The 26,357-nt window shown below is 50.6% G+C and overlaps 2 protein-coding genes across 5 annotated transcripts; both read right to left on the minus strand.

Moving 5' to 3' along the window:
- Window positions 1-1,344: 1,344 nt before the first annotated feature.
- On the minus strand, window positions 1,345-9,141 carry RNASEL (ribonuclease L). 2 transcript variants are annotated; one of them, XM_026101076.2, is made up of 8 exons: window positions 9,007-9,140; window positions 8,445-8,510; window positions 6,313-7,921; window positions 5,862-5,950; window positions 5,257-5,447; window positions 5,037-5,154; window positions 3,638-3,756; window positions 1,345-2,664 (listed from the first exon to the last, which is right to left on the minus strand). In XM_026101076.2, the coding sequence occupies exons 3-8, from the start codon at window positions 7,760-7,762 to the stop codon at window positions 2,526-2,528; spliced, it is 2,106 nt and encodes a 701-aa protein (XP_025956861.2). In that variant the 5' UTR covers window positions 7,763-7,921; window positions 8,445-8,510; window positions 9,007-9,140; the 3' UTR covers window positions 1,345-2,525. The 2 variants fall into 2 exon arrangements, with proteins under 2 accessions (XP_025956861.2, XP_025956860.2); XM_026101075.2 differs by lacking the exon at window positions 8,445-8,510 and having other exon boundaries at window positions 9,007-9,141.
- A 4,335-nt stretch (window positions 9,142-13,476) lies between these two features.
- On the minus strand, window positions 13,477-21,497 carry RGS16 (regulator of G protein signaling 16). 3 transcript variants are annotated; one of them, XM_026101112.2, is made up of 5 exons: window positions 20,959-21,497; window positions 19,553-19,654; window positions 18,777-18,838; window positions 17,055-17,221; window positions 13,477-16,774 (listed from the first exon to the last, which is right to left on the minus strand). In XM_026101112.2, exons 1-5 carry the CDS (start codon window positions 21,024-21,026, stop codon window positions 16,574-16,576), a joined length of 600 nt encoding a protein of 199 aa, XP_025956897.2. In that variant the 5' UTR covers window positions 21,027-21,497; the 3' UTR covers window positions 13,477-16,573. The 3 variants fall into 3 exon arrangements, with proteins under 3 accessions (XP_025956897.2, XP_064371725.1, XP_025956898.1); XM_064515655.1 differs by lacking the exon at window positions 20,959-21,497 and adding an exon at window positions 20,350-20,928; XM_026101113.2 differs by lacking the exons at window positions 19,553-19,654; window positions 20,959-21,497 and adding an exon at window positions 19,014-19,359.
- Window positions 21,498-26,357: the final 4,860 nt, after the last annotated feature.

The raw sequence follows: 26,357 nt of genomic DNA on the forward strand, positions 1-26,357 counted from the left end.
GAACAAGCCCAGCCCACAGCCTCACCTCTCCTTGAGTGAGGGCAGAAGCAGCACCACTCCCATCTGCTACTGCAGGGCACCCAGCACTCACCCTCCCCATGCTGCAGCTCCGCAGAGGTTGGGCCACACGTGTCCTGGGCATGAGAAAGGCAGAGAATAAGAGAAACCGAGCAGGGAGGAAAGGAAAAAAATAAATAGTATTGAACAAGAGGAAAGAAGAGCCAGATAGTGGAACTGGGATATTTTACCGCCTGTTTTCTCCTGCAGTGTCAACATTCTCCTGGATGCGTTTTCTCTGATGGCACCTCACCAACAGTCTAAATAATGGAAGTTTTTTTGTTGTTCCATATGTGCATTTTGAGAGGTTCCTAAGATCACCTGAATAAGCTTTGCTCTGGATCAGTATCACTAATCCAGGCCAGCAGCCAGTCTCCAACACTGACCAACAGGCACAGAAGAGCAGAACAGGAGAAACCTGCAGTTGGACATGACATATTTTCCCAGTCTCCAGCCACCTGAGAACAATGTTTAATTGTCCTTAACAGATTTTTGTCCTCTGAACTTGCACTTTTTCAGCCTGTGTAAACTTGTAGCATCTGCAGTCGCTTGTGGCATGGTCAGTACCCAAGAAGCAGTAACTGTCTGCAAACTAAAGCTCAGAAGGACAAAAGGATAAAGTCTGCCAAAGGCAGCCTCAGGCTCCCTGAGAAGCATTGCTCTTCCCTCTTGCTGGCAGCCAACACACACTTAAACAGATGCATGGGGCTAACTGATGCATTCTGATGGCCACTCATCTATAGAGGAGATAGCGTCACAAACATCTACTCCTCAAGTTTGGCATGTACACAAATGTGCACGCAAACATCGTTGCTCATATAAACAACTCTGCTCATTCACAACCTTGACCCCTACCCTGCAAAAGAAAAATAGAACAGAAGAAATTACTATTTAGCCAATTATTTCACAAGAGACAGCATGCTTCCAGTAGCAGGAAGCCTTCAGTACTTTCTGATGCATATAATTTCAAAGTAAGGAAATACCTTGCAGAATTCGCTTTGTTTGGATCAATGAATTGCTGGAGTTTTAAATACACAGAGCTCTAAACTGGCTTCCCCTTCCCGAAATCCTTCTCAACACCTTTTCTCCTCAAACCTCCTATCGACCAGAAGCAATTCATCTGAGCAGTGACAAGACTATCCACCACCTTACCTAAACAGCCAAAAGGCACCTCCACAGGGAGGCCAGAAATCCCAGCTTCTCAGGCGTTTTATAGTGCTGCAGAACACTAACTCTTTCAATGCAGAGGGGATGGGGGACCTCATTCATAAGTGTAATAATAGTCAGTTTTCCAGGCAAGTTTATTCCAAGTTTAATTCTGTATAGGATAATGAAAGGTTAACAATCTCAATTTGAAAAAATTAAAAATCCAGTCGGCACTTGAAATATTTCCATAAGTAACATGCAATCACTGTGCAACTCAGAGTGAAAGGAAAGGCAGGTGTGAACAGAAAAACAAGCAAGCCCTAAGGCAAATGGGTCTATACACTGAATGTCCTAAGATTTCAGATACATATCAAAAACAGCTTTATACCATCCAGTCTCCAACATCAAAGCACTAAGCTGGCTACATACTAGTGCTGTATGGGCACCAGCTCTGCCTGACAGGGGGACAGTCACACCCCAGCACCCATGTTTCAGGGACAGGGAGCATTTGTGCATAGCCTTGCAGATACCATCTCTAAAGGGCACTGTGCTGAGCTTGTCCTTTACAGGAGGAGGGAGTCCTTGCAGACCCTTGACTTCAGAGACCCTATTCAGGTCAGTCGGGGTTACTCACAGTAGCAGGGTTTTGCAGGATCACTCTCCTTACATCCATTCCTCATAGAAATACTTCCTGTGCCTCTCAGCAAGAGTCCCTCACTTCCCAGCAGGCTGCACTGCCTATGCCTCCGCCAGCTCAGACAGCTAACGAGCCAAAAGCAGGTTGGAGCCAGGCAATTGCCTAAGGATCTCCACTTCTGGCTGTTGTGTTTCAAAGGGAGCAAAAGGAGGGAATTTGTTTCCTAGGGGTACACAAGCTGCTTGTGTAAGTGCAAGCCGTAGGGAATAGACCCTAGCAGGAGATCTAACCCCTTTTTTCTTTTTCAGAGAGTCCCTCATTGTCCGAGCTCTTCTCCTGCCTCCCATGTGTACTAGGATGAGGGCTCTGTCCCACAATACCCTGCTCTCCATAAGAACTGGGACATTTATCTCCACCTCACAGGCAGATGAGCCTCAAGTGACAGTGTGAGTCAAGGGGGACCTGGGCTGGGCCTCAGCTTGGTTCCTCTCCAAAGCCTATTTGTTTGTTACACCAGATATTTGAAAAAAAGAGATGCTTCAGCAGCGTAAGCCCCCTCGTGTTCTGTCCGTACATACGCTCCCTCCATCTACTTACTCACTTTTTTCAACTTTCACAGCTGAGCAAACAGGGAATAAAAGGAGACAGATGATAGGATCAGCCATGGGACACAAGGCAACGCATACTATGACAGAGAAGGGTCCTGAATATCTCCAAGGTGACTGAAAGTGGGATGCTTGCGTAAGTAGTTGTAGACATCAATGGTCAGTGCTGGAAAAAGCGTCAAGAAATAGTCAGCATGATCTCCTATTATTTCACTGATCCTGAAATGGAACAGAAACAAAATGGGATTTTAAAGCTTGCCCAAGGAGCCGAAGTGTCCAGGATGCCCTAGCTCCTCTCTTACAGAGAAAAAGTTATTCCAGAGGCTTTCTGAAACACAAGAAGGTTTCCTAGAAATTCAGTAGCCTTGAGCTGCTACTTTTCTATGCCTTGCCCAAGTTCTGCACTCCATTTTTCTCTATTCCAGCACCTCCATCTGCCTAATTCTACCTGCATCTTCACTGAAGAGTGGTGGTGGTCACCAACCTCAGTTAAACAGTCACCCCAAACTGACACTACTGTGCCAGCTGCAGACAGCTAACCTTGGATGTAAGCACCCGTGACTATAAAGGGTTGTGAGCAGAGGAGAGTCTGGCAGCTCTCCGGGAATCTAGTCCTGCCCAAAAGGGTGAGAATAAGAATTCTGATCTCTTAACAGGACTGGTGCTTCCTGATCCGTATCTCAAAGCACCTCAGTAAACAGAAGCACTTTGGAAATAAAAAAGCTTCTTTGTATAACTTGCTGTTAAGATCAGAAATGGCACAAATATTTTAAAGTGATCTAGAAACTTTCCTGGAATTATGGCAGAAAACACCAGCCTGCAACAAGAACAGCAGCCCAGGAAGGACACATTCACGGCCTTGCTGTAGAGCCAAGGCCTGGCATTAGGTATCACAAACAGCTCTCCACACCATAGGGAGGTTGCTGTGGAAAGGCAAGAGTGCAGAAATGAAGCCATCACCAACTCTGGAGCTGAATGCTCTGCTTAAAGGCTCTGTATCTATGGGTGATGATCTGGGAACCAGATTTTGCTTCAAGAAGTCTAGTCATGTGAGGTTTGTTTTTTTGTTCATCCTTCTAGAAAAGAAGCACCTTCTGAAGAAGGTTTTGCCCTCAAACTTGCTGACACTTGCAGATACATATGCCCCCCCAGAATGCAGCTATGGCAGGGACAGCAATGTGAACACATTTACCTTTTATGTGGGTGTTCATCCAGGTTTCTGATGAACCTCAATAGGTTTTTGACTCCATTCCTATATTTGTATGTTCTGCCCTCAGGTTTTTCCATGATTTCCAGAACCTCCTTGTCAATCTGAAACAAAAACTGCAGATTATTCTCTGCCTTTCACACACCATGAAAATAGCTCATCTTCCTCCAACACCACAGCTGCTCTCTCTACAGAGAGATCATCTTGCATGGATAGAGCTTGTGACACTCAAACATTTACCAAGATGAACAGAAGAGTGCTTTGCGGGATACTTGCCATACAGACCCCCAGTTCCAAGAAGTGCTTTTCTCTCTTGGTTTGCCAAGGTTTGACATTCATATCAGGACTGTCCTCATAGCACAGTAGATTTTAATGCATGTCTGGACAGCAGGAAGGATACAGGAGTCTTGGTTCAACTGTGTGACTGTTTAGAAAGGGCCATGGGGAATGTGATACTGCACTGAGACTGAGACCTCAATACACAGCATATTATTCCAGGATGCTACCTGCACAAGCAGGCCTGACCTCACTGCTTTTTGACCAATCTAATGCAACACTTCTGCCAGAAATTTGTTGCCAACAACAAGGGCCAGAAGTCCTTGCTTTAAGGGCCACCAATAAACACTCTAAGGTTTCCATGTCATTCTACTACCACCGTCCCCTACTCACAAGGTGGATGCAGTTATGCTTGCGTAAAAGTGCACATGTACAGGCACTGTCACTTATTTTGACCCAGGAAGTCAAATAGCTAATACAGAAACAACACCTTTATTTTCTGTGGCTGCATCTGCTTCAGAGTCTATACCATGTAGACTGTATCAGCTGAGAGTACCGCTAAGATCACTGAGGACACCTGGCACTTGCCCTTCCTTTGCAGGCAGCACAGGGCTGTGGTCACAGGCACTGCCTATGTGCCCTAACTTACCCCAACACCTGCCTTGGCAAGGCACTGCTGTGCTCCAGGTTGCTGCTCAGGGCTGTTCCCAGGCCAGTTGTGAGGGTGCCAAGACCATCTCTGCCACATTCAAACCACTTCAGTTCCCCTCCCCTCCCACAGCCTTCAGCTCCACCAAGCACCACCAACGAGGACTCTTGCTGCCTTGGCCGTGTGGGGGGGCTGCTGCACTTCAAGAGTGTGTCGAACAGGCGTTTTACGAAATTGCTCCACCTCAGTCAATGGAAGCCCCCTTGACACCACTCCGAAGACACTGATGCAATTTTGATTACCTGGCTTAGACATAATTGTTCCCCCTAATTATCTAGACAGACATAGGGCTCCTCTATCTCGTTACGGTTGTAGAAAGGGCCTGTGGAACACTTAGAAGAAGTTTGTAGCTGTACACCTAACTCAACCCTCATACAGATCCCAAGAGAAAAGGATTACCTTCCGAGTCCACTGCAGGTAAGCAGCATGTTCAGGAGCATTAAAGTTTTTAAAAATACTTTCCTGGTTGGTGTAATCTTTGATTTTGTTCCATACCTTCTTCAGGAAATCGAACCTGCTGTAGAATCAAAAGCTTCATTAGCTGCAACAGAACATCATTTCCAGCAGTTACAGGCAAATTTTCAGTTCCAAACTTTTCCTTTGCACTCCCAGGACTTACATCTGTTTGCTCCAGAAAAAGGGATGTTTGCTCAAACCTTCCAAGCCTCGCTCATCATGACACCCTAAGCTTTTCACAAGGTCCAGAGCCTCCTCATAATCCGGGCAATTTGCAGCCACGTCCTCGGTACTGATTTTCTCAAAGGGTTTCTTACCCCGTGTTACAACGTATAGCACGAGCCTGCTAAGGGCCTACAAGAAACAGATCACTACTTCAGTGTTATATATGAAACTTCTTGCCAAGTGGAAGGAATTAATATTCCAAAATAAAAAGTCTGCCTATGTGAACACATGTGCGTGACTATAGTCATGCACAAGTATAAAAATATACATGAACACAGACATCTGCGAAGCTGTGTACACAAAGACAGGCATGGCAGGCCCCATAATTGTACTCACAAGGCTGTTGGATATCCCAACAGCAGCCAGTCTTACATCCTCATCACTGTTATTCTTCTGCAGAGTCTGTTGCTTTAAGGGCTTTCCCCAAAAGCAAGGTATTTTTTAGTTGAGGATGAAGACAGTTTTCCATTGGAATTTGCAAGGGAAGAAAAAGTCAGAAATAGCCTGAAACTTCAAACATGCATTGATTTGGAGGGACGTTACCTCTAGGTCTGAGTTTACAAGTTCCTTTTTGCCTTCAATCAACTCTCTTCGATTATCAAAATCCGCCAAGTAAATTTTGCCATTTAAATCTGAGGAAATAAGAAACTGTTAACAAATAATGTAGAACCCTGATACAGTCTGTTACTGATTTCTGGATTGCTCCTTCCATCAAAAATAAATCTCTGGAGAGATCTACTATAGGTTGGTTTACCTGGAAAGCCCTGGAAAGGAAGGCAGACCTAATTGGACAGGTAAAGCTGTTCTATTCACTGCTCCATGGCTCTCTGGGAACATATCTACACTTACTCAAAGAGAGTGAATGCTCATTCTACATAAAGACATCTGCACTGCTGCTTTCATATCTGTTTTACAGACAGCAATGAAATGTCCTCTTCTCTAACCTGTAAGCAACAGGAAAACAAGATGAGAACATTGAGGAAAAAAAGATAACCTATCAAAAATTTGCTGGGACACAGATCCCGGTGAGCAAATCCTAGTGAGTGCAGTTCTCCCACTGCCTGGAAGATCATCTTCACAATGCCTTTGTAATCCATTTCATCTTCTGATTCTTGCAAGTACTCTTTCAGGTTTTTCTCCCAGAGAGAAAAGCACAAATATAGGCATCCTTTTGCCTTCTCATACTGAAAGAGTTTCACTAGATGCTTGCAGTTACCACATTGTTCAAGGAATCTTTTCTCTTTGTTTTCCTCTATATCACTGTGACGGCCTATTCTTACTGCCACCTCTGTGTCACCATAGAGCCCTAGGTAGATGCTACCTTGGGAAGTGTTCTGAATCTTATAGTAAATGTACTGAAATATCTTTAGTTTGCCAATCATGGGGCGATATATTTCATAAAGCTTTTTCAGGCGGTCCCTCCAGCGTTTGCTGGTTGGCTCCCAGTCCGTAGGGGATTTTGGAACAAACTTGGCCTCATGCTTCAGAAGAAGCTTTCTCAGGTCAGAAGCACGATTCCTATCTGCAACCTCAATAAGGTTCCCAACATCAGTCTTTGCTCCTTTTTCACACAGCAACTTTGCTATGCTGTAGTTATTTCTCATTACAGCTACCATCAATGCTGTGTTGCCCTCATCATCCGCATCATCAATATCTATTTCACCCTTCTCCAGTAAAGCCTTCACCAAATCTAAGCTCTTCTTTTCAACAGCCAGGATGAGGGCAGTTTTCCCATTTTCATCTCTGCTGTTCACATCAACACCGTGGTCAAGCAAGAAATATCCTATAGAGACAGCAGACTCCACTGTTTTATTGCGACCATTCTTGAGGGCATGAATCAAGGCATTTCTGTCTTGGTTGTCACGGATGTTCAGATCAGCATTCATATCTTCAACCAGAGCTTTTACAACCGAGATGTAACCCTCCCTACAAGCATCCATCAGTGCTGTTGCACCTCCTTTATTTAGTTTCCTTTTTTCCTCACAGACAACTCTCCCCAGATTCACATCCGCTCCTTTGCTGTGCAGGAATCTCAAGGCCTCCTCTTTCCCATACCAAGCAGCCTCCATGAAAGCTGTGAAGCCATTGTCATCATACTCATTAATGTCCGACCCAAGATCAAGAAAGAGCTCCAACAGTCTCACATTTCCCTCTATCCCTGCCTCAATAAAGGCAGTGCCACCATTGTCCTTCCTGGCATGCAGATCAGCACCCATCTCCAGCAGAAACTGAACCAGTTCCTCACTCACATGCACAGCGCTCTGCAATGGCGTCCAGCCTGAGTCTGCTTTGGAATTCACGTCCGCCCCTTGCTTCAACAGCTCCTTCACGTTTTCCATCTCTCCATTTCTCACAGCAGCATTTAGCTTGGCAGCAAGGTCTTCTGCTGTCACAGTGCTTGAAGAGGGTGATGCTTCCAGCTGGCTCTGGGTTGTGTGCTCCATGATTGTTAGAGGGAGGGCTTTGTACCTTCGATTGCCTCACTGGAGCCCAGGGATCTCGCTGAAGGATGGGAGAGGCAGAGTGCTCAGTGCCTTCATCACGTGGGGATGTTCTGTGTCTGGCTGATGAAATGCACTAGGTGAAGGCTTCCTGGTCTTCACCTAATTAATAAAGAGAAGATCCTGTTTATTGAACCATGAAATCTCTTCAGTTTCTGTTGATGTTAGGAAGATCTGTCTGAGGCAAAACCAAGAATAGTAATGCCAGTGTCAGGGGAGAAGCATAACTTTATCGCTTACCCAAACATACACATTTATCACCTTTTCTGATCTACTCCCAACACTACAGACAGACCGTCCCTGTGAACTATGTGGGCCTGAGCATCTGGGTGATTCCTTAAGGAAAGTACACAACACTGCTGGCCATGCTTACAAAAGGACAGGAGAAAACCCAGGAAGTTCTTGCTATAAAAATTATACCAAGTCTACTATGGGTCACATAAGCAGGCCAGTAGGATTTTCAGTTCCTTGGTGGAAAATTCAGTAGACAGAGGTCAGTGTTCCCCTTCATTTTTGGATGGCAGCCACAAACATGGGCCTGTAAAAACCCTGCTCCAATATCTGGAATAGCCAGTGAGCCCACTTTGATCCTCCCCCACCTCCAAATGCAATTAGGAGACCTTACCTGACCAGAAGCCTTTCTGGATCTCTTCATGGCATTAAGAGGTTAATCATGGAGGACCTCAATTATCTGGAAAAGTTAGAGCTCTGATACTCTTTTTCCTGACTGTGAAGGGTGACTAAAGTACTTTGCCAGTGACCAGCATTTTCTGGAGTCACTGTCTGACAAGCTGGATAGGAAATAAATTATCTAAACAAATCAGATGATGGGCAGAGAGGTCTTAAGTTATAAAGCCAAATGCACATGACTTTACCCTCTGGAAAGTCAAGGAAGTCCCATTTTAGGTTTTGGGGCATTTTCCCCCTTCCTTAAAGTGGGACATAAATATCATATTTCATTGACTTAGATACATTTGCATTTCTTAGTAAGTAGAAGTAATCTTCTATTCCTTTTGCCACATATAGAAAAAATAAAATGTTACTTTCAGAGAATCCAAAACACTCCAGTCTCATTGAAGCCAAGAGCAGGGTACAAAGGAAAAACTGAGCAGAGTTCACAGCATGAACTCTGTGCCGTGCAGGCCACCCAGAGCCCCCTGCCCTAGGTGGGTCACATCCTCACTCACCTGCACAGAGGTCAGCAGCGGCCCCAGCAACAAGACCGCGAGAGCTGCGACAGTGGTACAAAGCTGCAAAAGCCCCCGGGTTGGAGGCTCTGCTGCCTGTCACCGTGCAAGTGTCGCCAGCTCGGCCACAGCAAGGAATCTGCAAGCACCAGCGTGTGGAGGAGGGGGGACCTGAGTCATCCAAGGTGGAGGGGTGTGTCTGTCCTCCCCCCTTCCTCCTCCTCCTGCAGGCAGCAGGGTTGAAGGCTGCAAGTCCCCTGATCTAGGAAGAGTTTTGCATCCGGTCCTGCTGGCTTTTATCCGGAAGCGATTTTGCACTTCCGCAGCTCCTAGATGAAGTGCTTAGTCGCATAACCCAGCCCACTAACCAGCCCCCACGGCCGCAGGCACACAGCGGTGCAGGGGACCTGCCCGGGGAGGCAGGGAAGTCATCCTCTACCCATCCAGAAATGAATCAACTGCTTAACATGCCTTAAAAGTCAGGGAGCAGCTTCTGCAAGCAGTTCTCCTTCCCTTCTGTTTCTCAGCAAGTATGGCTGGAGAAGAGACCAGCTCCCAGCTGTCCTTCCCTGCAGAAGGGCAGGATCTGGGGCATTTTATCCACCTGGTGGGATTTGGGGGGGGGGTACATTTGACAGTTTTTTACCCAGCACACAGGGGGAAGTCATGAGCCAAGTGCTCTCCCCATGTGTTTCCCTACACTCACATGCTGTTTGTCATGGCCAGTCTTCAGCCTGGGAAGCAGACAGAAACACAGTAGTGGTACATCATAGACGCCAAGCCAACAACCAAGACTTGATAAATTAGGAGGGGCATGTAGAAGAACAAATGTAATGTGTCTTTCTTGACAGTTTTTGCCCCAGGATGGACTTACATATTTTACTCCTCTCCTACAAACAGCAGGATAGCCTGCCAAAGATCGAGTGCAGCAACCCTTCTTTACTTCATCATTTAAGGAAACACTGAGTTTGTTAGGTGACTGCAGTCCAGGCTCTGTCATGGTCCTTTTGTTTCCATGCTGATGGCTCTTGGCCAACGGAAGCGTACAACATGGCCTTTCTTTTGGCTGAAACAGAGGTCGAGAATTTTGAATCTAGCTGTAGAACCAGGACGCCGTCCTCTCTAACCAGAGCAGAAACCTGGGCAGCTCCTCTTGCCTGGTGACTTCGATGGCATTGTGTTCCCACTATGACACTGGGTTCTGTTGCTGGAGGTTATCTGTTTGGATGTCCTTCATATTGCAGCAACGCTAAGCCCCTGAAGCCTTTTCTGAAGAATCAGAAGTGTCACATTTGGCTCACAGAGGACAGCGTTAAAGCCGTTCATCCGAAGTCCTTAGAAAGACCCTTGCAACCTGTCATTAAAAAAGTCGAAGTTACAATACAGAATGATACCATGCCACCCAGCCATTTAAGTAGAAAAGACCTCTTCAACTTTCTGATTTAATGAAGATAGTTAATTATCTTACAGTGAAAAGGTGAAAGGGAGCCAGTTCTGACAGAGACACACCATCAGAGTTTGTTACCCACAAAATAGAAGATCTATAAATACAAGCACTACAGGAGAGAAAGATGAAGAAATTTGAGATGTATTTCAGATGCTCAAACAAACAGTTTTCTGGCGACTGCAATGCAAAATACATTGCATATTTTACAGAGTGACAATAGTCGTAATAGTAGTAGGACAATGGAAAAAACAAACCCAAGGCGGGGAAGCCTGTTACCATTTGGTCCCTCACTTACAAGGGCTGACAGTGATTAGCCAAGGGATGGGAAAAGCAGTGGTTGCCAAATTTAGAGGAATTGAGGGTCACACCTGTGACTACACTGGGGAAGTATAATCCACCACAACAGAGAGGGTTTCTTCACCATTTGCTAAAGCTGGGCCAGATGTTAGAAACCACGTTTGCAATCAGCAGGGCTGTGACAGAAGTATTCTGCTCTTTCCACCAGCAAAGAAGGACTCACTGTAACACTTTCTCTCTCTCATCCCTCATCTGCACATAGGACCAAATTGTTTTCCACAGAGTCACACACAATAGTCTAAGCTCAAACTCTCATTCTCTGTGCTGGGTAGTTTTTGAAGAATAGAAAAGCTTAAAATGTTTTCTAAAGCATGAGAGTCACAGGGGTCCCCACTACTACCATCACTGTAGCCTCCAGGCTGTTGCAGTCCCTGCTGTATTTGCACTTCTACAGGGAGTCCTTATTTACCGCCATGCACCCAGGGTCTCAGAGCTGAGCTGCAGAGACATAATGAGCAGGAAAACCAAATGTGCAGTGCTGCAAATCCTCCTTTTCCTCTGCACTGATGGACCTGCGCCCATTTTGCAGCCTTTCCCTTGAGATAACATAGCCTAATAGCCAAGTACTGGCCACCAGCCACAAATGTACATGAGGCTTCTGAGCTAAAAATATAACAAAAACTGCCTGCCAAAGTCCAAATAAGTTTTAAAGAGCCCCTGAATAGTAAGATCATTTTTTCCTTTGTGCTCCTAACACTTGCTTCCTTATTACATTACCAAGCAGGAACTCCCAAAGCTTATACATTTGGCCCCAGATCTGACTTTTAGCACTGGAACAAATCCCTGGAAAAGGACCAACACAAGGACACACACTGAGCACTCACAGGTGCAGCTGCAAATGCAGGAGCCACCAAGCAAGGTCCACTTCACAGTGGAGTTTCTTTACACTTTTATCTGTATTTACCAGCCTTTTGGGCTGCTATTCAAATCTCATCAGCACAAAAAAAGATCTGTCAGCAAAAGCAGGCCACAGAAGAGGAGCTAAAGGCAACAGGACCTCACCAAGCAGGGGCACAGAACAAGTCTGTTGAAGGCACCCAAGCCTAGCCAAGATAGGTCAAACATGGACCAAGGCCAATGAGCTGAGCTTAAATACAGCTCTGAGCAAAGGAGGCGGTCCTGGACAAAGTTTCCCCCAGCTGTTTCTCATCCTGCTCTTTTCCCGGCAGGCTGGTGCCTGGCTACAGCTGCACCATATCAGCACTGGCCTTGGACATCAGCACTGACGGGGGGACTGGGGAGTCTGTGGTGCACCCAGGGCCCTGACAGCATCTAAAAGCATGAATGTTGTTATTGATTTTTTACCAGTTATGGAAGTGCGGTGGTGGTTAGAGTCCCCGCAAGAGGCAGAGAGCGGGAGCCCCGGGCGGCAGCCTCGGCACTGGGTTGCAGGTGCGGTGAGAGCGATGGTGAGCCGTGCGCGTCCAGCACCATTTCCAACACATTGTTCCAGCCGCAGCCTTGAAACAGAAAGTCACAGGGTGGGAAACAGTAAAAATACAGCTGCTCCCTCGCCATCGGCTGGCACGGGGGGGGCCACGTGGCAGCGCCCAGTGACTCCCAGGGCGCAGGGAAACGGGAGGGTTTTTCCACTGAATTAACACAACCCCACCACCACCACCGCAACACGCACCCGGCTCATGGAAACCTGGCCCCGGAGCAAGTATGTGTCGCCCCTGCGTACTTGCTCCCTCCCGCTGGCGGGGCACGATTTTTCTGGGCTCATTCATCAAGTTTTCCCCTTGGGAAGCTGGTCAGGCTTGTGAGACAGAGCTGTGCTGCAAATGTGATGCTCCGGTATTAGCTGTAATGTGCGGAGCGCTAAAACCCAGCCAGGGCCATCCATTTCAAGGCATGGTGTCTCAAGGACGAACGCAGCCCCGCATTTCCTTCTAAGGACATCTCAAGTCCTCAATCTCTCAAAAAGATTCTAAATCCTAATTACATTTTCTTTTTTTTTTTTTTTTGTTTGCTCCACTTAAATATCTTTTATGGACAATCAGATTTAAATTAACTTCAAGGTCTGCCAGACAAACTATTGGTTTTCTTAGTTAGAAGCTTCAGTAAAAAAAAAAAAAAATACAGAACGTGATTTTGTGTTCATCTGCTTCAATACTGTTTTGTTAATCTCACCGAGTCTTTCTTGCTGGATAATTTAAGTATTTCCTGGATAACTTTCATTTAGCTACTTCTTTCTCACATGCACTAAAAACAGGTATGCCTGCAAACTGCAGTGCTTCTAGACCATCCGACTGGTCATACAAGGCCACACCATGAAATAATGAACAAGAGAGAAGACAGGAAATCTAAACTGTCTTTCTCAAATTAGGCAGATGGCGACTGCAGGGAACAGAAAATGAGAAGAGTTCGTGTATTTTTACAATGAGTGATGATTCCTGGGCTCTGTATGGCTGCATTAAAAGAGATGTGAGGCTTTGGAAACACCACAAGAGATGTTATAGCAGCAGCTGCTTGTAAAGGACTTTTTAATGGCAGAGACTGGCCTGGACTAATAGTATTGCCTCAGGATCTAAGGACCCGTGAATTACCATTACCTTTGATGCCAGCTCCTCCTTGCAGTCCACTTACATTCTCCTCCGCTGAAGCAGGGCAGTTGATCTTGGCTTCAAAACCAAGCGATAAATAACAGGATGACAGCTTAAAAACATGTTTGATTTGGTCTTTATTTAGCGCATTCACATCCCCTCCGTACAGCGTCTCCGAGCAGCGCTTGGGCACGTCAGCCGTGCTCCGCTCCAGCACGTCCTGCAGCCCCTCCGGGCACAGCTCCCCAGCCCGTGTCCAGGGCTCGCGCCCCGGCCCTGCTGCTCCGCGATCCCAAAGCCTCCTGCAAGCACACTGCGGGAGACCATCTGGACCTCACGGAGACCAAATGCTGCAATAGAGGTACAATGTTTTCTAATATCCCCCCTAACGCCAGGTATTTTCCCCATTAGAAAAGAATCTGATGATCAGCAGAGCTGATGCTAAATCAAATATTATTTGTGACGGTAATTGGAAACTCGGTTTTGCAAACAGCAGCCCTAACTCGATTCCTCCTGTGCATAACAGACAATGGTATCTTACTGAAATTAAATACATGTTGTGCACTGTAATCCTGTAAAGTGCTCAGAAAATGGCAAGCAATATAAACAGTACTAAACATCAATTAATAGATTCAAAACTTAACTTCTGCTTTCATTGTTTCAGTGAACTGTTCATGTCTCTTTAATAAGCCAAATATCATGAAGAACTTTTCCTCTTACAAAAGTCTTCCCCTTCTTTTTCTGTTTCTGATATTGTAACTTTTAAAGCAACTGTAAATGCCCTGCAAACCATGCAACACAAGCATCTTTCTTTACACTATATGCTTTGCAATACAGTAATCCAAAAGTAGAATGTAAAAATAAATTACAAGCCTTCAACCAAAAAAAACCATGGCGTCACAGTATTTTTCTCTTTACATTTTATAATAATGACATTATGTTAGTGACGAAAACGGACCATTGTGCGTTGTTCACTTCAGTAACACTATGAAGGTGGTTCCAGTTGTAAAAATAAATAATAAATAATAAAGCAGCTAAAATCTCCCTGCAAATGCAGCCGGAACCCACCGAGACTCAGAGGTAGAATCGGGATGGGGGAAGCAGAAGAGGACTCCCACCAGTGTCCCGATGCTGGTTCTTGAGACTCTCCCTTGCTCTGCTCAAACAGCCATGAAATGCCAGAGTTATCCTGGGCTCTGACTCGGGCAAATGCTGGGAGGGGGCCAAAAGAAGGCTCCCTTGGCAAGCAACGAGGAACAGCAGAATGAGGACCTCGAGGTTTGGTCTTGGGATGGTCTACGGATGAACAGCGGCATGTGCGGCCGCACAAGGCTGTCGTCTCACTAGGGAACCGTGCTCGTGGCACGTACTCCCTGACCCAGCACCGAAAACCCGAGACAGCTCTGCACTAGTTACCGACACAGCTGCTAGCACCGTTGCTGCAAAATGGATCTACGGCTTTCTGGTGTAGCTGCAGCCCCAGAGTCCGGACCAGCTAGGGGAGCTCTGGGAGCCGTAAATACCTGCCCAGCAGGGTTTCTGAAGAGCTTGCACCACAGGTCTCCGTTTGTGAAATGGTCTGCCATCCCCACAGAGAAGCTCTGCCCGCCTCCCACTGAATTCCCAGCGCACAGCTCTCGCTTTTGGATGGCTCACCGCGTTTCTTCTAAAGTGCTATGGCTGCAGACTGGCTTCACCAGCTGAGGGAACACCAGGCCCAGTTTTAAACCGGGGGAAAGCTCCAGGTTTTCTCTCCCACGTCACATTAAAAGGAACTATTTTCTCCATAAGATCGTTTATGAAGAATATAAATTCCACGAGCCTGATGTGGAGGGACAGCCAACTGTGTCATTCCTTGAACTACTATCCTACAGCACTCCTTTCCTGGTACGGGAGGCCTGCTTGAGGAAACAGCTATATTTAAGGAGAACATGTTTTAAAAAAAAGTTTTCAATAGGATCACTCACCAAAGTGCATGTTTCTCATCAATATTCTCTGTCTAGGACAAGCTGGTAGTCTACGTGCCAAGATGCCAGCCACAAAGCTCTATTTAAGGGGAGAAAGGAAACAACACGGACGGCAAAGTGTCCTTTTACTGCCATCAACAGTCCTCCAAGTTCACGGTAAACCTTCTGTCTTAGACCCCACCAGCAGCCCTGCCAGACTAGAGCTCTCACTACTGTGATTCATGTCTTTTGCTCCATGGTCCTATCACAGGTCTGTCTATTTAACTCTCTTAGGTTTGTATATAGAAAACGTGGAAGGCATGCTAAGTGCTGCAACACGTAAATTTAACTTACAAGCTCCTCAGAGCAAGGGACTCGTGTGTGCTTTGAGTAGTGTACTTCTATAAATATATATTTTGTAACAATAATAACAATAAATAATAACAATAGTCATAAAAAGTTATGCATGTGACCTAAGATTAGCTGCAATTTAAAGGTCATATAGCTTAAGAAAGGGATAAAAATATCAATGCTATGCCCGTGCTGTACTGGAAGAAGGTATAAAGCTTTGATGCAGCGCATGCATAGAAAACAGCAGAATAAGAATCTCACGATCAAGACAGGACAGGTGCAGGGTCCCGCTGGCTGAAATCGCCAGATAGTCTTTGGGCTTCTATTCTGCAAGTTCCCTCACAGGAAAAACCCTGCAGGCAAGTCTGGGCTGTCGCTCTGGGCACTGCGGGAATGGCAGATGCCTGTGCACGATCTGCAGCTTACGGTTGTTTGTGCAGGCCAGAGGCAGGGTCCTGAGAGCGGGCTGAAGCTTTCCTGTCACGTGCAGTTCAGTGCTTGGGGGAAGCCAGTCTCTTCTCCCCGGACTTGCAACTGAAGTCCGACGTCTTTCTTTCTTTCTTTCTCCGCGGTGTGCAGGTCTCCCGTTGCACGCTGGTGCTGCAGGCGGAGGCACTGGGCACACGCTGGCAGGTGAGCGCTTTCTGCCCAGGTCCCTCCTCCGACAGCCTCGATTCACAGTTCCCCACCCCAGCAGTGGGAAAGCTTGTGGTGGGGAGGGAGGACCGCTCTTCGCAACAACTCGATGGGAAGCGGAAGCGTTTGGGGTCCTGGGGATCCTGATAAAGTCCCAGGACTTCAGCCGAAAGGCCACCACGTGGCCCTCAGGCCTCACAAACCGTCTCTCAGTCTCCAGCCTCTGCTGCAGTGCTTCTGCCTTGTCCCATAGCTCGTCCCCCTGCCACGGGCGCTGGCTCGGGTCAGGTATGCGACCGCTTGCTGATGCAGCGGCTGCTGGTCTGCTTCGTCATGTCCTGGTAGGAGGCGGACTTCAGGAACCTGGGGTAGGAGTCCTTCTCCATCAAGGTGCGGGTTTTTGCCTGAGCTTCGTTGAAGCAAGCAGAGGTGGCACCCGAGAGGTTCTTCCGGGTGATCTCCCTGGTTTCATGGTCGATGTTCACCTGCAAGGAAGGAGGGTCCATAAACATTAACCTGTCATTAGCTTCCCTGCCATGTGGAAAGGGAAACAGCTTTCTCCAAATGAGAGTAAAGATGCTTCCAGTCCTTATATTCCTTCAATCTGGAACACGACATGAGATTACGAATAAACGCTTTTGTGAATGGGAACGAACAAATTGAGTTGAGGAAGGACTTTAATAAAGCCCGCTGGGATATTTTATTCCTTTCACCCCTCTGTTCAGTGTCAGAGCCACAGAACAGGGAGCCAGAAATCCTTCTCACCTCTCTGGGTGCCTCGCTTTGAACAAACTCCTCAAAGATCCTGTTGGCCTTGGAGGCTAGCTTCGTTTTTGACCGGGTCTTTTTGAAGTCCTCACAAGCCAGCCAAAAGTCTAGGTTCTCCTCGCTGAACTCTGTCTTCAGGAAGGTGTGGAAGGCAGTCACCCCATCTGGGAAAAAAAGGGAAATGCAGGTAGTGGGACAGAAGGGGACAAAAGGAAAGGAGTGCTCGTCTCCTTGGGAGGCGAGGAAGCCTGCCAGATGCGACACTGCTGAGCAGGCGTCTCCCTGGGAGTTCAGACCATGACATCTACAGATTTCCTTTCCCGCTGGACAAATTCCACCCTCTGAGATTCTCCTAATTGGCCTCCAGACTGCAATGAAATCCTTTCCCACAGACATGTATTCATCTGGTTTTATTTATCTGACCTTTCTATAATGAGTCTTCAGAGTATATTCTTTACAGCTTTGGAAAAGATCTAATTCTACCTAAGGAGAAATCCATTTAGGTACTAGTACATCTGGAGGAACTGAGCAACAATGGCTTTATTTTTACTTCTTGGCTGAGATCTACAGGGAAGATGCTGAGGAGTGTGGGAGAGTATTTGCAGCGATGATTTTGGTTCCAGACTCAGAGAATCTATTCAATCACAAAGTGGGAGATGCTTGCTAGCCTTCACAGCACATGACAAAGGCTGGAAAAAAATACGCCTAGCCCAAACTAGCAGTATGAAAGGACTATCTGTTGCTGTGGAATGACTTTTAAGGTAGACCACAACTTTTATATGAATATTTGGCAGTCCTGTCATTATGTTCTTGCTGTAAAGCCCCGTGTAAGGAAGGCATTATGTCTGGGACTCAGAAGGAGGTTCCCTCTCTAGGTCAGGAGGGATGCTCTGAAGGGGGGAGAGGGAAACAATATCTTATGGAAAGCCTGTGTGTCACAATATACATAGCAAATTTTGAATGGGAAGATGGATATATATAACTCAGTAAAGCAGCTGAATTCTTTCCCCCTCTATAAGAGTCATCCCTGGCGGCACGGGTCAGACAGAGAAGGCAGCAACATAGTCTTCCAAGGAACAAAAATTCATGTAAAACTGGTTGTGTTACTGTGCAGTGGAAGACACTGACTGGCAGATAAAACTGCCTTTTTGTGAGTGTGGAGAAAGGGAAGCTTGGGGCAGGGACTGCTTGGGCTGCTTATGCACCGGTAGGAAAAGCAGCAGGCGGCTGCAAGAAAGAGGCAACAGAAGGATTGAGAAATGATGGAGTCATCCAAAAATTAATAATGTTTACGGCCCAAAGGAGAGTTTGTCAGGTTGCTGCTGCTTTCTGCATTGTGCCAGAGGGAGAAGGAAACCCTGCTCCGCTACTGCTACATATAGTCGGCTCAAGATCACCCCAAAGATGTTCTCGGCTCAAGGAAGTGGCATTGAATGGTGAGGCAGTGCCCATGCCCCAGAGGAAGGACCCAGTCAGAGGAAAGGAGTAAAGGTGCCACAGGTCTGTCTGACCAAGCTCGGCAATAACCCAGTTTATCAGCCCTGTCAGGGCACCGCTCTCCAGAGCAGGAAGGGGCCTCCTCCTAATTTCTAAAATGTCTGATTTGAGGAGGAGACAAGATTTCCTTGTACTCTGACTCCAGACCTGCAGTCACCCCCACTCACTGAGACTGTATTTGCCCTACGTGCTCTGATCAAGAGTAAATGAAATCCTACTCACTTTTACTCTTCAGGAGCTGGTCGAAGGATTCTCTCCATTCGAGCACGTCTTTTGAGGAGTCCCTGGAAAAGACAAAAGGACGTGAGCTTTGCTTTCCCACAGGCACCGTTTCCCCTGCCCCGCGGCAAAGGATGGGAAGGCTTTGCTAAAAGCAGTCCCGTGTATGGAGAGACAGGGCGAGAAGAGAAGTAGCAGCACTGGGTAGGGAACCAAACTGAGGCCCCCAGGGTCCTTTACCTGTGGGGCCTCTTTCCTTTCTCTTTTTCCCTTTCTTTTGCCTTCCCCGCTGGCTCACCAGACCTCAGTTCCATAGTGTGGCTATGGCCAGCTATTCTTCTGCACCAGGCTGGCAGAGGAGCCCCTGTCCCCTGGCACGAGCTCAGCAGACCTCCCTCTGCAAGGAGGATTCCTGCCTCCAGCGGCGATATTTAGTATTTGGCTTTTAACGTTGACCTCATTCCCAGGTGTGTGAGACACCCGCGACTGCGTAAGGGCTCCGGGTTTCTTGCCTATCGCTGAGGCGCTGTGCTCGTGTGCCTAATGCAAGAGCCCCGGCTCCCCAGTCTGGCTTTATAACTGGTGGAGCTGGGAGACGGCCCGCCCCCCTCCCCGCCGGCTGGGTGGGACCTGGGGGTGGCGAGATGTGCTGTGTGCACAGATGGGCAGGATCATCCCCCCGGGACAGCGCGGCCCGCGGGGACCATCCCGCTGCTCTGCCCCGTCCCCGCCGCGGGCACGCCGGGGCTGAGCCCAGGACGCGGCAGAGCGCGGCTTACCTCCGCTTGGTGCCCAGCTGCAGCTTGCTGGAGCTCCCCATCCTGTGTCCCAGCTCCGGTTTATGCAGCAGGATCCCCAAGCGGGTCTTGAAATCCTTGGCTCTGGAAAGGAAGAAGGGGAGAGGTGGGTCGGTGGGGCCGCCGGAGGGACGTGCACTCAGCCAGCCCAGCAGGATCGCTGCTCGGAGGCGTTGGTGCCCACCCCGCGCCGGCAGGGCCAGCTTGCAGGGGCTGCAGCCCCCGACACAGCGCAGCGGGGCAACGCTCATCCGGCTCCCTGCTGGGGCCCCGCGCTTTGGTGGCTTTCCGAGATATAAAATAAATGAGCGCCAAATTGCTTTTTCTGCTCCCCAGCAACCACTCTCAGCGGTGTCGATCCCTTCCCAGGTGTCACCGCCTGCGTTTGGAAACCACGGAGAGCTTTTTCCTCTGGGGAGGGAGCAGGGCAGCTGCCGTGTGCCCAGCTGGAGCCCCCTCCCTCCCCGCCAGCCGGCGCGGGAGCATCGGCCAGGCGACGCTGGCTCCTCTTCCCGTCCCCCCGCGCCTCCCTCCCCACGGCAGCGCTACTCTGCTCCCCAACCGATCGCTTTCTGCTCGGCTGCAGCACAGGGAGCGTCTCCTCCTTGGCGTCGCTTCAGCAGGGCTGATGCTCTCCTGCTGAGTTTTCTTTTTTTTTTTTTTGAGGTGCTGTAGATAGCACCTCCCTCTCGAGTCCCCGAGCAGCCGAGAGGCGTCCGCCACCGCGTCTGCCCCGCGGCCTGGTGCGGCCTCTCGCCCCGGTGGCCCCGTGCACGTACCCCACGCCTTCGAGCGCCAGGGAGCCGGGTGGCAGCGTGCCTCCACCCCACTGCTGGGCCACCTCCATGCTGGAGCCCCTCCGCGAGAGCCTGTGCCGCCACCGCCGCGTCTCTGCCTCCGCGGCAGCACGGCACGAGCTGCCTGCTAAATCGGCTCCTCTCCCTGGGGCATCCCCGGAGGCAGCGCGCGGACCTGCTGCTATTTGCGGTGCTGCTGCTCTGTCGGGTCAGGCATCCCAAGGCACTCGTACAAAAATAAGTGCTTAAATGTCACGGCAGCAGCATGGGGCTTTGCAGCCATGTTTGGAAGGAGGGGTGACATGTCACTTAATATTTCAAGCGTGTTGACAAACACCGTCCTCCCGCTGGCAGCCCGGAGCGAGCTCTGCAGCGATGGAGACAGTGGAGCAAGCCTTGTCTTGCAGACACACGTGTGCACGGGGCAGCCCCAGCCAGCCCGGCTCCCCGCGCACGTTTTACGCTTCCTTCCTCATGGGCACAACCAATTCAGCCAAAACAGCTCACCGGGGCCGGTGAGCGCAAAGTTTGCCGTGTCTTTCCCGGATAACCCGCCGCTTCCGAAAGCCGCCGCGCGCCGAAGCGCCTTACCTCTCCAGGCAGGCAGCGGGGAGCGCAGCCCAGCCGCGGCACATGCTGGGCACCGGGCACCGAGGCATCAGCCGCTCCTCCGGTGCCGGCACCTGCTGCTCTCCCGCGGGTGTGTGCCAGCGGCCGGGAGCCCGGCGCGGAGCCGTGCTTTATACCGCTGGGGAAGTGGGAGGGCTGCGAGGGGGGCAGCCGAGCGCGGCTCCGGCCCCCAGCCAACCACGGGCTGCGCCGGCAGCACCCCAGCGCGGTAACGGCTCCGGCAGGTTTCTGCTGCGCCGTGGAGGAGCGGGGGGGTCGAGAGGCCCAGGCTCGTCCTTGAGCATCACAGTCATAACCGCTTCCCAGATAACAGGAAAAAACAGGCTCGCGCCTAGCGACGCGCTCTGCCTGCCGAGCAGACGCCGGGAGGCGGATATGCGGATGGGGAGGGCGAGAAGGACGAGCCGCACTAATGCACAGCAATTAGTCAGCCAAACCCCATGGCTGATGACTTCCAGGCTCCCCGCGCTGCAAAGGCTGGCGCAGCAGCGGCGCTGCTTTTCCCTGGGTGGCTGCGGTGGGGGCGCACGGTTGCCCCGCGTGTTCGGGCGGCTTTGTGGCCCCCCAGGCAGCCGCGGGGCTGGGGGACGGCGGGTGCTGCCCAGCGCAGCACGAGGCACCCGGGGGCATGGGTGACACCTCTCCCAGGGGCTGCCTTGCGCTGCGGGTGGAGCAAAGGGGTGCGTTATTTCCACGCTTCCCAAATCGCGTTGCCAGGCCACATCTGGAATAAAGCCGGAACGCTGTTTGACGCCTCGTGGCGGCAGGACTGACCTGTGGGCAGGGGAGCCCCTGCCGCAATTGAGATGCACTTCATCACCGCCAGCTTTCTGCCATGGCTGCGGTGAGAGGAGGAGGAGAGAAGTGCACCAAAGAAAGACCAAGCAAAGCAAGGGAAAACATCTGATAGTGCTGGATCCTAAGCAGAACCTAAGGAGGAAGGAACAGAAATAGGCACTAAAAGCAGGGAGAGGACAGAAAGTGGAGGAGAAGGACAGAACCACAAGACAGAAGGGTGAAGAGAGGGAATTCAAGCAGCCTCATTGCGCTGCCAGACTTCCCATGGCAGCGGTCCCTGCGGCCCGCGCTGCGTGCGGAGGGCCACGCGGCCGGCCTTGCCCCTGCACCAAGGCCGGGCACGCGCTGGAAATGGCAGGCAGGGCGGCCGCAAGGACGCACGCGCCTCTGGGAGAGCAGCCACCCCGCAGATCTCCCCAGCCCACTGCGGCCACGGTGGCTCCAGGAGGGACGTCACTGGCCGGGAGGAGAGGGTCCCTCTCCCACCGCTTCGCATCTTTCAAATGCAAATCTGTGATTTTGCACTCCTCATCTCCTTCCTTCCTGCCTGCCCTTGCTATTATAAACTCCTCAGCCAGCACCGACATTTTTCATGGGCTGAAATCGTCTCCTACCCTCACTGCCTGCTGCCAGCATTACTCAGGCACAGGAAATCCTGTGCCGCGCCGCGCTGGGACATCGCAGCCCCAGAGCAATCTGCCCCCGGTGCCGGCCCTCGCGCTGCCTTCAGGAGCTGAAGCAGGAGGGCTGTCCGGCTGGCACGTCCGGAGGGGCGGCAAGCACCTCAGCCCCGCGGAGCTGCCGCGGGAACACGCGTCTTTCTCTCCCACCACTGTGCTTAGAAAAAACCAACTCAAGCGTCTCGCTCGTGGTCAGCCAGAAAAGCTGCGACGGCAATAATGACCAAACACGCCTCGTCAGCTCCTGCCCAGGGTCTAACAACAACAGCAACCTCTCCTTCCCCACAGCTTGGGATTTTTTCACTTGAATAAACAAGTTTAAGGCTTTTTGGTTAGCAGGTATACTGATAAAAGCCCATGTTCGTGTCCTCCCTGGGTCTTCAAACTGCAATCAGAGCTGCGATCGTTTCTTTAGCTCTAAGGGAAGAAGGGACTGAGAAGCCGAGGGCGAGCGGGCTGCAGCGCTGCGTTCGCCCGCGCAGCGGTCAGGCAGGGCTGCGGGTCCCGGCGGCGCGGGGCGCGTTTGGCAGCAGGGGCTCGAGCCAGGGCCAGTTTGGAAGAGCGCCGCCGCGTTAGCTGACCCTCAGCCCAGTTGGCCCGACCTGCCGGAGGGCCACGAGTTACGGTAGCAGGAGTGCTGGGCTGACACGGCCCCGGCTCCTGGCACCGAAGAATGGGTTCAGACTTTGCTATTTCGGCACCAGCCATGTACACATACCCTTTGCACTCACCTCTGTGCTATATTGGTGAGTCAACAAGAGCAGCCGCCTGCTCTGGGGCGGAGGCAGCCCTTCTCCTCCATTACCTGCCTCTCCCTCCCTGTTTCTGCCCAGAGAGGGTCAGCAGCCTCCCGGCCACCTCCGGACGAAGGGCCACGGCTGGTGCCTGCGCTCAGCACACTGCTCCGCATCCTTCCCCCCCCGCCCCCCGTAAAGCGGTGCTTACACGCTGCGCTTGACAGCATGGCTGAGCAGCAACGGGCAGATGAGCAGCAGGTTTTCCCACCTACAGGTCTGCAAATTCGTAGGCTGCTCCGGTGACTTTCCCCAGCATTTGAGCCCCCTCGAGCAGGCTGAGCCAAGAGGAAAACCCACAGCGGGCAGCCTGAGCCCTCGCCCCTGACCTAGACCGAGTGATCACGGGCGCCTGGCTGCACGTCCAAAGCCCCTGCGACGGCGGCTGTGCCGGCAGCCACGTGCTGCGAGGGAAGCAGCTGGTGAAACACAGCCGTGCTGCCAAAACACCCGACAGGCAGCTCCACTACCTTAGGGCAGCTTTTTTACTCTCCCTTTCGAGTAAGAAGATACTTTGCTTAAAAGTAGGCAGCTCTCCAGTGGGCAATACAGTAGATGCAACATTTTATGATACACAGCTCTTCATTAGGGTTATGCAATGGCCTGTGTCCAACTACGTCTATGTACTCAGATGTCTTTATTCTGTTCTATATCTAATTTAATTACGTGCTTCCTGTGTCATCGAGCTTACCAGCCTCCTGCAGCTCCAGCCCCATCGCCTGCATTATCAGTCATTGTTTGGGAACACACAAAGCAGCCTGCGTCGCAACGCCGTGGCCCAGCGCCCGCCCTGCGGCGAGTGCCGGCTTCTCCAGCACCAAGCTACCTCCTGCCTGCAGGGACCAGCACTGCGTTTCGCATCGCAAAGATGGTCCTCCGCGCGTTTTGGTCCCGCCAGGGAGGTCCTGGCAATCCACTGGTGACACTCAGGCTAGGGGACATAAGGATTGTGTAGGGATGGGTCACATAAGCACCTGCAATGATAGAGCTGCATCTGCAGCTGGTGTTTGCCGGTGTGGTAGTGTCATTCGCAGGGGAACCAGCTATCGGTTACCCTCTACGTCACCCAGACAAACCCAAGCACAGAGCCTCTTAGCCCCAGACACCGCTTCTGTTATTTCTAGGCTAGGAAGTGCCAGCAGCCTTGAAAAGTAAGAAAATAAAGTTTCCGTCATCCAGACCATATAAATGAAATAGATAACAGAGAAGGAAGGAGGGACTGGGGACAGGGGGCCCAGCACCTTTACACATGCGCCCCAAAAGCACTACGAAGCCCTGTGAGCAGTATTTCTGGTAACATCATTTTAGCTTAAGGTACTTCTGCCTGCACTCTTGAACACCTACCTCATTGCAGGGTGGTGGAGGATGGGATTTACGGAGGGACCAGCAACATACCGGTACTGAAGAAACACCAGCCCAGCTGCCTTTTAGTGCAGCATGCATCGAGATAGAGTTTTGCTTTGGAGAGTTTTTCCCTGAAAAGTCCTGAAGGAAGGAAGAAAAGCTACGGTGAACCAGGGGTGGATGTTGGGCACCAGGAGCTAAGCCAGAGGAGCTCAGGGAGAAAGAAGAGGAACTATTCAACTGTGTGGTTTGAATGGAATAGAAAGGGGAGGATGTGGGAACAGAGGGGAAATGGAGGCAGGGACTAGCCAGGCCGTGCAAGGAGGAGAGGGCGAGCTGTCCCATACCAGGGGAGGAGAGAGGGGGCCAGGGCGAGCCATGCTGCTGGGATCTCGCTGCCTTACCTAGGTGTCTGACACCTCATTTCTTTTAAGGTGGTTGGAAGCAGCAGAGGTGACGGGCAACTCCTGCTGCTCAGAGCACCACAAGGGCATTGCTCTGTGCCTGCCAGGCCGGGATGGGGACACCAGCCAAATGCTGCTTTTTAGAGGACAAAAGCATCAGCGCACTTCCCACTTTTTGGCTCCCCAGCATGGCTGTTTATGGGCAGCCTCTCTTATTTCTGTTTTACAATTCCCCAAAGCTGCTAGATAGCAGTGACCCAGCTTGTTCAGGCCATGCTCTTCCCGGTGCATGCACAGCTCACGGTTGCACTGCTTTGTGCAGGACTCACGTCGCAGCTGGGGCTGGGTTGCGGCTGCAGCCTCGTGCGAGAGGAGCAGCACGAGCCTGGGAGCTGCAAACTGCCCGGCTTGGCCAGCACCGCGGCACTGCTGCCTCGGCACGGCCTTCCAGCCGGAGGAGAGGAGAACCAGGCCCCCGCCAACCGCGCAGAGTACGTGAGAAAAGCAGGGGATTAGTGGTTCCCGGATAATCTGTGTTTTTCCCCAGAAAAGGGCACGGCGACGCGCAAGCCGCCCACGTGGGCTGCTCCCACAGGACCCGCGCCGGCGCTCCGGGGCTTCGCTGGCTCCATCGCCCCGGCCCCATCATGGCGCCGCTCCGGCCCGCGCGCGCGGCTGTGCCGGTCCCTTGGCGGCCCTCTGCCCCTTGGCAGCCCTCTGCCAAATCCCTGGGCTGTTTAATTGATTGCCGAGAAAAGAGTGCGCTGCGTTCACACGGGGCACGGGAGCGAAGAGCTGCTCTGGAAATTTGTAGCAGTGCGGGAAGAGATTATTGCAAATACAAATTAGAATCACAAATGAGCTCTTCGAGGGGCAGCTGTTATCCACTCCGCTCACGTGCTTGCTTTGTGCAGTGCCGGAGCACATCTGCGTAGGGAGAGGTATCTGACAGCAGGTATTTTTAATCTTCTCTTTCCGTTCCCAGCACCTGCTCTTTAAAGTCACTGAACAGCAGAAAAACAAAGGCGATGGCTAAATATATCTGATCTAAGAGGGGAGACAGAGCGGTGCTAATGGCAGATTCCTCCCTTGGATGCATGCAAATCATTTTGGCTCAGAGTCAGGCTTAGGGGGAAGAAACAGCAAATGAAAAGGAAAACCAATAAAAGCAAGGAAGGGAATTAGGGCAAGAAATGAGACAGAGAGAGAGACAAAAAAAGGAGGGGCTCAGAAAGTCCTCTGTGGTGAATCCCAAAGAAAAACAGATTTATTTAATTGTTCTTGTTAAAGGACGACGCAATCCAGTGCAGGCCGGGGGGGGGGGGGGGGGGGGCTGCACA

The sequence above is a fragment of the Dromaius novaehollandiae genome, chromosome 8 (assembly GCF_036370855.1).
Source record: "Dromaius novaehollandiae isolate bDroNov1 chromosome 8, bDroNov1.hap1, whole genome shotgun sequence".
Taxonomy (NCBI): domain Eukaryota; kingdom Metazoa; phylum Chordata; class Aves; order Casuariiformes; family Dromaiidae; genus Dromaius; species Dromaius novaehollandiae.

What these genes read in the sequence shown, in the direction of transcription:
- RNASEL (XM_026101075.2), bottom strand. Translation starts at nt 7,762, where the DNA reads ATGGAGCACACAACCCAGAGCCAGCTGGAAGCATCACCCTCTTCAAGC. An exon ending in TCCCAGCAAATTTTTGATAG is followed by an intron (nt 5,951 to 6,312) that starts GTTATCTTTTTT and finishes TTATTTCCTCAG; the next exon opens with ATTTAAATGGCAAAATTTAC. An exon ending in ACCTGCAGTGGACTCGGAAG is followed by an intron (nt 3,757 to 5,036) that starts GTAATCCTTTTC and finishes TTTTTGTTTCAG; the next exon opens with ATTGACAAGGAGGTTCTGGA.
- RGS16 (XM_026101112.2), bottom strand. Translation starts at nt 21,026, where the DNA reads ATGCCTCGGTGCCCGGTGCCCAGCATGTGCCGCGGCTGGGCTGCGCTC. An exon ending in CAGCTGGGCACCAAGCGGAG is followed by an intron (nt 18,839 to 19,552) that starts GTAAGCCGCGCT and finishes TGTCTTTTCCAG; the next exon opens with GGACTCCTCAAAAGACGTGC. An exon ending in AAAGCGAGGCACCCAGAGAG is followed by an intron (nt 16,775 to 17,054) that starts GTGAGAAGGATT and finishes CCTTCCTTGCAG; the next exon opens with GTGAACATCGACCATGAAAC.